This window comes from Cryptomeria japonica, chromosome 8 (assembly GCF_030272615.1).
Source record: "Cryptomeria japonica chromosome 8, Sugi_1.0, whole genome shotgun sequence".
Classification (NCBI taxonomy): domain Eukaryota; kingdom Viridiplantae; phylum Streptophyta; class Pinopsida; order Cupressales; family Cupressaceae; genus Cryptomeria; species Cryptomeria japonica.
This window is the reverse complement of record NC_081412.1, coordinates 610,652,082-610,663,830: the sequence shown is the minus strand read 5'-3', so window position 1 is coordinate 610,663,830 and position 11,749 is coordinate 610,652,082. Positions and strand designations below refer to the sequence as shown.

General features: G+C 32.2%; 1 protein-coding gene across 2 annotated transcripts; it reads left to right on the top strand.

The window, feature by feature from the left end:
- Positions 1–7,365: 7,365 nt before the first annotated feature.
- LOC131071766 (early light-induced protein 1, chloroplastic) lies at positions 7,366–8,509 on the top strand. 2 transcript variants are annotated; one of them, XM_058007717.2, is made up of 3 exons: positions 7,366–7,584; positions 7,675–7,794; positions 7,887–8,509. In XM_058007717.2, the coding sequence occupies exons 1-3, from the start codon at positions 7,456–7,458 to the stop codon at positions 8,229–8,231; spliced, it is 594 nt and encodes a 197-aa protein (XP_057863700.2). In that variant the 5' UTR covers positions 7,366–7,455; the 3' UTR covers positions 8,232–8,509. The 2 variants fall into 2 exon arrangements, with proteins under 2 accessions (XP_057863700.2, XP_057863702.2); XM_058007719.2 differs by having other exon boundaries at positions 7,369–7,584; positions 7,678–7,794.
- The last annotated feature ends 3,240 nt before the right edge of the window (positions 8,510–11,749 follow it).

Sequence of the window (11,749 nt, the reverse complement as noted above, 5' to 3'; positions counted from 1 at the left end):
TCAGTCCTTGAAATTTTGGTCGGTCTTTTAGAACGTTGTTGTAGGCGTTGTTTCGTTCATGACTTCGTCTTCAACTCTTGGAGATCTTTCCAACGAGTTAAACGTTCACAATTTTGAGTCTTGATAGAAAATTAGGTCTAATCAAAGTTAAGATAAAATTTGATATAGTGTTTTTTTTTAAATTTCGTAGTTTTACATTTTATTATGTAATAAATAAATATGACTGTTGAGTTTTGATTCTCAAGGGGGTTCGGTGACCCTTGGAATTTCATGAACTGTTATATGGATTTTCGAATTGAATAGATTGCTTTTTGGCTTGCTTCAATTTTGTGTTTACCTTGTTTGTGTTAGCAAATCCACAATACCGTAGGTTCTCACTCAGGTGTTCTCATCCGAATCCATAATTCAGATCAGTAAAACGTTATATTATTTGGAGTAGGTTTTCTTCATGATTGAAGATCTCATAAATTAGGAAAAGCATCTTGTAATCATTCACGTTTTACTATTCCCTCACTCTTTGTACATCTAGACTTTCAATTATGCTTATTAAATAAATTATAAATGATAATTAAAAGTTTATGATAATATTTTACATGTATTTATTTGTGTATTTAGTAGATAAGTTTCAAATATTAAAAAAAAAAAAATTGTACAACGTGATAGTTATAGTTAAAATTTATTATAAAAGCATTAATATATAGATATCGGTTCAAACATTTTTTTTTAGACAAATATGTATTCATTTAGCTGTGCAAAAGATATTATTCATTATCATTCATAATGATTAAGATGATTATGACATAATGATTCCTCCCAATTTGCTGTATCTACGGAGAAGCTGCCAAAGATTTAAACTCTCAAATCACATAAAATGTAATCTAAAAAAAAGACTTCTTAATAACCGACAGTTTAGAAATTCAAGATAAATGAAATTAAGATGTAAGACTGTTAAATACTTTCTCCCAACCAGAACAACGGTGACAAACAAAATGTAAAAATGTTAACTGTTTTACTGTACTTTGTTACTTCAAGAGGCTGTCACTCTTGTCAACCAAATCTGATTCAATTCCAGAAATTTAACTTACCCATTGTCAAAACTGAGAAGTTGCACCTGTCCACCGTATAAAATGCATCCTAGTAACCCCTTTCCTGCTTCTACCGTGATGTAACGTTACAACTCCATTGCATCCTTTGGACAGTTGTCTACTCCCATTGGACATTCCCGTGATTCAACCTTTCGACCTTTCTGTAGTCGGATTTTCCTGGGATAATAACCCCTTGACATTCTAGTTCATAAGCCCACGTCTTATTAAACTACAATTCTACCTTACATCTAATAAGTCGTTACACCTCGCACACAGAATCTTATTCAAAACAGACGGATTTCAGACACAGCACATAGTCTAAGGCCAGTCTACATAAGAGATTGAATCATGTGATCAATTTGGCTGGTAGGTGTTGAAAGTTGAATATGCGTTGTTGAATAAAGAGAGCTTAGAAATTCATGACATGTTAAAGGGGTAAATATTTAATATATTTGAATTGTTCAAATGTTTCATATTGAATAAGCTTTTTTATATATAACAAGGTAATTTAAAAAGTTATTTTTGTTACATATATGTTTTATTGCTTATATTTAATTGTTATAAGTAATAATAGAGAAAATATGCAACACAAAGACCTTACAAACACATTAAAAATACATAATTGTTTCTTTGAATTTTCTATACAAAAATTTGTATTCTATTTGTACAAAATGCTAATGTGTCAAGCTATCATCCATAAACTACGCATAGAGAGATGATAGAGGTCCTCAAAAGATCTTTGTGACCCATCCCATGTTATCTAAAGGGCACTTGATAGCTCTATGTTTTGTGCAGATAGAGTATAGGATTTTGTATAGAAAATTCAAAGAAACAAGTATGTGTTTTTAATGTGTTTTGATGAGATAGATATATAACAAAAAGCATCCCTATTTGAACCTAGAAAATTTGTCTACAAAAGTAAGACAATATTTTGCTGTAGAGGGGGAAAAGTAAACTACTCTGATAGGCAACTAACAACTTCTTAGGGACTCACTAATTGGTCTCTTCACTCAAGATGAGCACAAAACATAGAGTTGTCGAGTGTCCTTTAAATAACATGGGATGGGTCACAAAGATCTTTTGAGGACCTCTATCATCTCTCTATGTAGTTTATACTTACCTCAACTATCAATTCAAAAAACCTTGATGAGATTTTCTAATTGCTTTTCAACAAGTGCCTTGAAGTCTATATGTTTTTTAATGTCAAAGTAAGTATCTCTATCTAACCTAGAAAATTTATCTATGAGAGTAAGAGAATATCTTTTTGTATAGGAGAAAAAGTGAACTACTCTTATAGGAAAATTATAACTTCTCAAGGACTCACTAATCGGTCTCTTCACTCAAGATGAGCACAAAACATAGAGTTGTTAGGTGCCTTTTAGATAACATGGGATGAGTCACAAATATCTTTTGAGGACCTCTATTGGCTCTCTATGCACAACTTTTGGATGATAGCATGACACATTAGTGTCCTGTACAAATAGAGTATGGAGTTTTATACAAAAAAAATCAAAGCAACAAGTATGTGTTTTTAATGTGTTTTGATAAGATTATAGATATATAGAGAAAGTAAAAGATGATTACATATATTAAAGAAGGAAATGAAGTAATCTCACAATTGGTCCATGAATAAAGCTTCCAACAATGGACCACTCTTAGCAACCTACACACAAGGTAGAAAAAAAAATGTTGGGGTTGTATTTTAGAGGTCTACCATAATCAAACCCTTATTTTGGTGTTTCCACATCCATGGACAACCAAGATATATTGATAGATAAAATAATAAGCAAGATAATGGATAAACAAGATAACAATAATGCTATGGAGATAAAAATGAGAAGAAAATAACTCTCCTTCCACACCAAAGTGGAGAGCTTACTAGATGAAGAAGAAGAAGAATGAAGTCATCCTTAAAGAATGAAAATGGTGAGAGTCTCGAGCATGAACTTTAAAATGTGAGAGGAAAGATGCACCAAAAAGAGCCAAGAGTGCTAGAGATTGATAAGAGAGTTTAGAGATTCATTCCAAGATGATAGAGATTTTTTATTCAAGTGTTAGAGATAAAAAATGATGCTCCAAAGGCAAGGTAAGAAAACTGGGAATGAAATTAACATCCATTGCCACGACAAGAAGTGTTATGAGCTCTACTAGTCGCGGGAATAACACTTCAATAGCCATCTTCAAACTACAGATTCACAGGATATTATCACAATGCATGAATGTCTTTGTAGCACGTAGGCATCCAAGAGTTAGCCAATCAACAAAGTTGGGAAAAGGATAAAAAAGGGTGATGAGGTAAGACAAATTAACAAAAAGACATGAAGATGAAGGAATTTTCCAATTAGCATAATGCCAAGGTGCTTCTATAGTGTGGAATTGGATGAGGTGCAATTTATGATTTCACACTTACCTTAGTAAGAAATGGATGAGGACATTCCCCAAATACATCACTATAAGCTAACTCAAAAACATGTGTTACCCTCTATGCTTTGCCTTTGTTAAATTTTACTTCAAAATGTTCCCAAGGGTACAACCATCACAATGATCTTTAGAAAATTTGACTAGGCAATCTTGTGACCATGTCCTATTGACTTAGCTAATTGAGGTAGTGGTAGTTAAAGTGGCCAAATTTATCATGTCATAATCTCACTAGTTTAAGGATGGTGAGATTAAGGTAGTGGTAGTTAAAGTGGCCAAATTTATTAAGGATAGATATTATTTTGCCCCTAGTTTAATCAAGAGCATAGGTAGGAATGGAGGATGGATTTGGATAGGATGTGGGATATGAGGTGGAGGATATGGATAGGATAGTCAAGATCTAAGATACGAAATGAGGATGGACTTATATAGGGTGATGGATAGGAGATGGAGGGAAAAATGGATTGGATAATCAAGATCAAAGATGGGTAATGAGGATGGACTTAGATAGGCTTATGGATATAAAGGATGAGGAATATGGAAGATGTGGATGGTAGGATGGCATGGATGAAGTTTTCCCGCAAGTGTAGAGTGCAATAAGATGGGGAATTTACACATGGCTCTTGTTTACTAAGTTTTCATCATGGTAGTTACCCAAGGCACCACAAGAAGTGGTTTTCACCATTGGATGGATTTTTTCTCTTTACTTTTTATTTTCATCTTTTGTTTTTTTCAGTTTTTGTTTGGATATAGGGATGAACATAAGGATGTAGACGAGTGGATTTGGAGGATAGTGGATAGGTGATAGGTGGATGGAGGAAGGACTCAAGCATCTAGTTCCATGCATGGTATCCCTTGGAGATGTGCTATAACGAACCAAGGTAATTGGACTTGTATGCTCATAGATGGTAGAAATGGATGGGGAGATGGAATGGATGGAAGATGGAGGGGGATAACCATTTATACAAAAGTTTGGACTAAAGGGATGAGATTATGGAAAATGGATGTGTTGGATAATGGATGGAGTTTTGAAAGACATGTGGATAAATGGATGAGGATGTTGGAAAGATCAAAATTAGCACACACCTTGAAAGGTGGTGGAGTTGTGAATGAAAGGGTTTTGAATTCGACGGAGGATCAAATGTGGACTTTAGAACATAAGGACTCAATAACCTAAACATCGACTCTTTATGCCTTACCTTAAACGAATGAAAATAGTTTTACATGATTACGACCGAATGACCACAAGGTTCACCCCATGATACTATATACGACTGACTTAGTACAAAATATCAACTTAACCCTATTTCTTCGCTCACGCCACATTCAACTACTCACATGCGCGAGTCATCGACAAACCACGCCTTCCTCTTTTCACCCACCCACATTGCAAACTCCACCTGGTTCAACCCTCACCACCAGAAATAATCCCACAACATGCCATCCTCTTCTATATAATAATTCAATATTTTCACCCTCAGCCGAGATGTTGAACGGGCGTTTGGCTGTCACCGAGTTTGTGAAGGGGGTTCCTCTTGTATAATTACTACTTTTCAACGATTTAAGAGTCCAAGCCTACGGAAGCAAAGTGTATAAATTCTTGATATAAATTCTTGAACCACATACAAAGTAATCCAATTAAAATCACAGTGACAAACAAAAGATACCAAATGTTTACAAACTGTTTTAGTTTAACTATTACGTACGAATTAAAATCATTAATGTACGTTGTGAAATGTACGTTGTGAAATGAAGAGGTTGTCACTCTCGTCAACAAAATCTGATTCAATCCCAGAAATTTAACTTACCCATTGTCCAAACTTAAAAAGATATTTTGTACCGCATGAAATGCATCCTAGTGACCCCATGACGTGATGCTGCAACTCCATTGCATTCTTCGCACGGTTGCCATTCCCGTGATTCGACCTGACAAACCTTCCTTGTGCTGTTAGATTTCCCGAGGATAATAACCCATCACATTCTAGCTCACAAGCTTATTATGCACAATTCTACCTTACATCTCATAGGTCGGTACACCTCGCACACACAATCTTGTACAGAACGAACGGCTTTCACCCACAATGCACATAGTTTAAGGCCTACATAGAGATTGAATCATTTGATTGATTAGATTAGCTGAGTTAGTAGGAGAGGATCCATTATCTTAATTTTGAGTTAAAAATTTTACATGGAAATTTTAAATCTTTTTTTTTTTACATCAGATTGTTTAGGAAGTCTCCTGCTTATAACTGAGGTTTCGGGGTCACATCATCAACTATGATCCACATCAACACTCTTTTTATCAAGATATCCAAAACAGTCCGGAAAAAAGATGAGACCAATGGTCGTACAAAAGGGAGACCCATACTTGTGCAGCTGATGTGGCATCACATGATTGATTGCTTTTAATAACCATGGGTAGTCATCATCAGCAATAATAACTTTAAAGTCACAACTATTGGTGCATTGTTGTCAAAAAATTGAACATTAAATTAACAAATGCGGGTAGTAAATCAACAACTACTATCACAGCCATTAGAATGTGCTGAGGTATTGGGTCCTTTCCTCCAAATATTACAAGATGATTATGCATTGTTGAATAAAGAAAGTTTAAAAATGCATTACATGTTGAAGGGGTAAAAATCTAATATATTTGAATTGTTGAAATGTTTGATATTAAAAAGATATTTTTAGTAAACGTATATTATATTACTTATATTTTAATTGTTATACTGTTTGATATTGAGAAATGTTATTTTAGTTAGAGGAGTATTTCAATTATTTTAAGTATTAGAGTGATAGAAGTTTAGTCAAAATAAAATTTTAAATGTTAAAGCAGTATTAGAAAAAACCAATTTTGCTTGTTAGATGGAATAATTATATTTGACATTTAAATATATTAAATAATATTTCGTTATAGAAGTCTTATTTTGTAGCTTATCTATTTTTATTTATTTTTATCAATAGTCTTAAATTGTTGTGTATAATAAGGTTCATTAAACTTAAGATTGATAAAATACTTGTTGTAAGAGTTTTGTTAATTTAAATAAAGCTTTCATTAAGTGGTTGGATAATAATAATGTATATTATATTAAATTTTGTCTAAATTTTATATGCAATTGTAGACATGTGTCACATGTTTTATGCTGATAATTAATAGAGAATTGTTTAATTTAATTATTTCTTATGATATTAATATAAAATGAATTATAGAGGGTCCCAAATGACATTGATCTCAAATCTATATTTTTAATTGAAGTTGTATGAAAGTAGACTACAAATGATGAAAATGCGATATCAACAAATCTTTCCAATAAAAATAAATAAATAATAGTACAAAATTATTCGCTATATCAAAAAATAAATTTGATAGGTTAAAAATTAGAGATGATGCGAAAAAATACAAAATAACTCTTTATTGAAATTTCTTATCAATAAACATGTATAAAAGAGTGAGATTATTGACACACATCAACGAAATGAAAGAAACAATAGAATAGCTTTAGGTATCAATTCTAAAATAAACGAATGAAACAGATGGATAAGTAATCTTGCCTAAGAGAGGAACTAATAATTTGTCGACTGTTTATGCTTTACCTTAAACGAATGAAAGAGTTTTACATGATTACGACCTAACGACCACAAGGCTCGCCCCATGATACTATATACGATTGAATATAATGTTAAGGTTAGGTGTTTCTCCGCTCACCCCACATTCAACTACACACATGCGCGGCTCATCCACAGACCACGTCTTCCTCTTTTCACCCATCCACACTGCAAACTCCACTTGGCTTCACTTTCACCCTCCAAAATAACACCAGAACATGCCACACTCTTCTATATAATCATTGAATACAAAGAATGTTAGCATTCAAGTTTAAGACGTGTAGTAACACATTCTCAACGGTAGCTACATAAAGAATCTTCAAAATTCTCAAGTTTGTCATCAATGGCAGCAATGGCTTCGATGACGATGAAATCTTCTACACTGCTCAACTGTGGAGCAAGCCAAAAGAGCTTCATGAGTCACGCCAATAGAGCGCCCCTCAGGAGCCTTCGAGTCAAGTGCAACGCAGAGGTTTGCTCTTTCTTCCCCATTACTTGAGCTTTCCAATTCACTGCATATTAATTCTTGTGCGAAATTTCGCTAATCTGTTTATTATGTTAGCAGGCAGATTCAGAGTCGAAAAAAGCCTCCTCAATAAACGACATTCCTTCTGCTACTACATCGACACAGTCCGCTCAAATTCCAACCAGAAGCCCCGTGCCTCCTGTCCCCACTAAAAAGGTAAACACCTGTCCCAATGCCCAAATCCATCAGTAGAAAAGAAAAATGTGACGTGGACCTTTTCTGAATCCAACATATTATATTTTATCCAGGTGAGCACAAAGTTTAGTGACGTGTTCGCATTCTCAGGACCAGCACCAGAGACCATCAATGGAAGGCTGGCCATGGTGGGGTTCGTTTCGGCGGTTGCAGTTGAGTTAGCCAGCGGACAAGACTTGGTGAGTCAGCTCAACAGTGGAGGGCTGCCGTGGTTTGTTTACAGCGTAGTAATGTTGTCGGCTGCGTCGTTGGTGCCCATGTTTAGTGGAATATCGGCGGAGAGCAAGTCGCAGCCAATATTTTCATCGTCGGCAGAAATGTTGAACGGGCGTTTGGCTATGATTGGCCTAGCGGCCTTGGCTGTCACAGAGTTTGTGAAGGGGGGTCCTCTTGTATAATTACTACTTCTTCAACTATTTCAAGACTCCAAGCGTACGGAAGAAAAAGTCTAAAGTTGAGAGCGACACAGTTTACACTCTGTAATCTTGTGGGCAGCTGTACGAAATCTTCATCTGCAAGAAGAGACAAGTGCTTGATTTTGTAATACTAGTTCATACTAAATCTCATATGTGGAATTACAGTGAGGGAAATGATGGAATCCTGTAAAATCTTTCAGAAAATAATATGTATAAAACAAAAAATCTAACCAAATAGATATTCAATAAGTTGAATCTTAGGATGACTGTTTCAGGATTGGATTATGTGTTAGGTTCCGCAGCTTGATATATAATTTTCTTTCAAATTAGTTATTAATTAAATATATACATTTTCCACAATTCATAATATTAGGATGATTGTTTTTCAATTAATTTGTGCATCCTCAAATTTAAGTAAAAGAAATGCTTTTAGCAACTTCTAGTGTGTGTTAAAACTGTTAATGGGGAAGTAGCAAATAAATCATAACAAAGTTAATCTATAATTGATAGACGTAAATAAATCTAGGGAAAAATATCTAGCAGTGCTTATAATCTAATAATTACCCATCAATTGCATCTTAATTTTCCAATTATTATTTAAAAAAAAATTAATATATGAAATATATCTTAATAATATCTTTTTATTTGCCTATTTAATAGTTCATATTTAAATTTTTTTATTATAAAAATAGTTGCTACTCTTTTGGTATGAAAAATGCATTGTTACTTGGAATATTTGTACATAAGTATATATTCAAATATTTATTAAAGAAAAATGTATTAGGATATATTGTACAAAATTCGTTTAGTGGTTGCAATGCACAATTACTTATATAAGAATAATTATTGGATGTCACTCTAAATTATAATTTTTTGACCTCTGCGTACTTACTGAAACCTCTTGTTTCATTATAATTGTTCAAATTAAAACAATAATATAAATTCTTATATTGCATATTAAAAAACCCATAAAAAAATAGTAAAATCCAATATATTATTACAAAACTCAAATTACACAAATAATAATATGCAGGGAGTGGATCCTTTCCCCTGACTAATACCACACCGAAACAAAATATACAAAATGTTTTTTCTACATAATGTTTACAAACTGTATTAGCCTAAATGTTGTGTACCAAATAAAATCATTGTTGTACGTAATTAATTTCAGATGATGTCACTCCTCGATATAATCTGATTCAATGCCAGAAATTTAGATTTTCCCATTGTCCAAGCAAAAAAGTTACACTATCTATGATGTAACGTTGCAACTCTATTGCCGCCTGCTGTCAATTGGGTTCTCCCCCACTTGCCATTCCCGTGATTCGACCTTCGTTCTGTAGTCAGATTTAGCTGCAGAATAATAACCCTTGACATTCTATGCCACAATTCTAGCTCACATGTAATAAGTAGTCACACCTCGCACATAGAATCTTCTACAAAATGGACGGATTTCAGACACAGTACATTGGTTAAGGTCAGTCTAAATGGAGATTGAATCCTTTCGTTGATTTGACTAGCTAAACTAGTAGGTGCTGAATGTTGAATATGCGTTGTTTAATAAAGTGAGTCAAGTAATTCATGGTTGTGTCTATTCTGGTTTCAAAACAGATCTTTCATACAGCGTGTTAGCGACAAGTTAGTCAATCGCAGCCGTTAATTACAAAATCGATTGTGTAAAACGTGCAACTAATACGCTTGTTAGTCAATCTACACTGACATTTTGGAGCCAGAATAGATGCGTCCGTAATTCATTACAGATTAAAGTGGTAAAATAATAATATAATTTAACTGTTAAAAATAACTAATACCAAAAAGAAGGCATATAAATCAAGAGAGCCAAGTAATTCACTACAGATTAAACTGGTAAAATGTAAAAAGATTTGATCTCTTAGAAAATACTACTACCAAAAGGAATACCATTGACATGGTAATTTTTGTTATCTAATTTTAGATATTGATATTTTTAACTTCGACCTTTCTCCTTTGTATTCTTTTGTCTTTTAGTTTTCTTTCCTCTCTCACTCTTATGTTGTTTTCCTCTCTTCCCATCTCCTAGCTCGATTAGTTCTCTCTTGTAATTATTTTTTTTGTAGTTTTTAGTCTTATTTTATTATCTTTTAGATTTTATTCTCCTCTTTGACTTTTTTTTTTCTCTTTCCTTTATTTTGTCATTCATTTATTTGCTACTTATCTTTTTTTTTATTCAGTTGTATTTTTTATATGCCTTACTTTTTTGTTATCTTCTAGGCTCCATTTTTTGTGTTGTTAGTTCTATCGCTTTTGCTTTATTATATCTATCTCTTGACTTTGGTTCTTCATTGATTCCTTTCTTTGTTGTATTCATTCATTTTTTTACTCTTCTTTTTTGTATTGACTGGCATTTGTTGTTTTGTCTTTGTTTTATCTTTGTATTTTCTTTCCTTTTCTCTTATATCTTTCCTTATTCTTTACAATTGTTTTTATTCTTTATAGCTCCCCTCTCCTTTTGTTGTTCTTCATCTCCTTTAGTTGTTGTCTTTTGTGTTAGCTTGTAATGTTTTTCTCTTTACGCATTGTGTGTGTTCACTTCCTTTCATTCTTATATTATTTTATTTTTTGTTATTTATTTAATATTATTTCCTTAGTTCATTATTTCCTCTTATTTTTTATTCGCATTTTGTTCCTTTTCTTATTTTTATTTCCTTTCTTCCCTTTTCACATTTCTTTTAATTTCTCACTATTTTATTTTGTTCCTTTTTGGTTTTTGCAATTGCTTCCTTTGTTATTAGTTTATTATTTTATTTATAATTCTAATTTAATTCTTTCATAGTTTAATTATTTTGTATTAATAACTATTTCTCTATATTTTCCCTTATTGTATTTTTTCCTTTAATTCTAATTTTTTATTTTTTATTTTTTTAAAGTTTTAGGTATTTAGAAATTTTATTTAAAATTTTTCTTTATTTTCTTATATTTTATTTCTCTGTTTTTTCAACTCTCATGTTCTTCTTTCTTTAATTTTGTGTTATTTCTTTTTAATTTTTCTTTAGTTTCTTTCTCTTTCTTTTTTCCATTATTGTGGCTTATTTTATTTATTGGTCCAGTTCTCCCCTTTTAAATTTTTTAGTATTGATCTTTCTATTTATTGATTTTTTGCTTTTGTTTATTTTTATTAGCTTTGGTTGTTATCCTTAGTTTTATTTGTATTTACTTTATCTATTTCTTTTTTTCCCTTTATATTTTAGTATCTCTTTTATTTTTATTATTTTTCTTGATTGAATAGTCTCTTTTTTATTAATGATACGAATTTTTATTTATTTGTTCCTTTATATTATCATTGTATCTATTTAGCATTATGTTTTATTTATTACTTTTAGCTTTTCTTAGATTAGTTTGTTCAATTTATTTTTTTTCTTGTTTTATTTTCTTTTTTTTATCATTGTTTATTTTATTATTTCCTTGCTTTGGACCTTATGGCACCTCTTCTCTCCTTTCTTCCTTTTAGTTTAGGTTTGGTT

Bases quoted from the DNA above. Each gene is read 5' to 3' on its own strand.
- LOC131071766 (XM_058007717.2), top strand. From the start codon at position 7,456: ATGGCAGCAATGGCTTCGATGACGATGAAATCTTCTACACTGCTCAAC. The intron at 7,585-7,674 runs GTTTGCTCTTTC...TTATTATGTTAG, and splicing joins GAGTCAAGTGCAACGCAGAG to CAGGCAGATTCAGAGTCGAA. The intron at 7,795-7,886 runs GTAAACACCTGT...TATTTTATCCAG, and splicing joins CTCCTGTCCCCACTAAAAAG to GTGAGCACAAAGTTTAGTGA.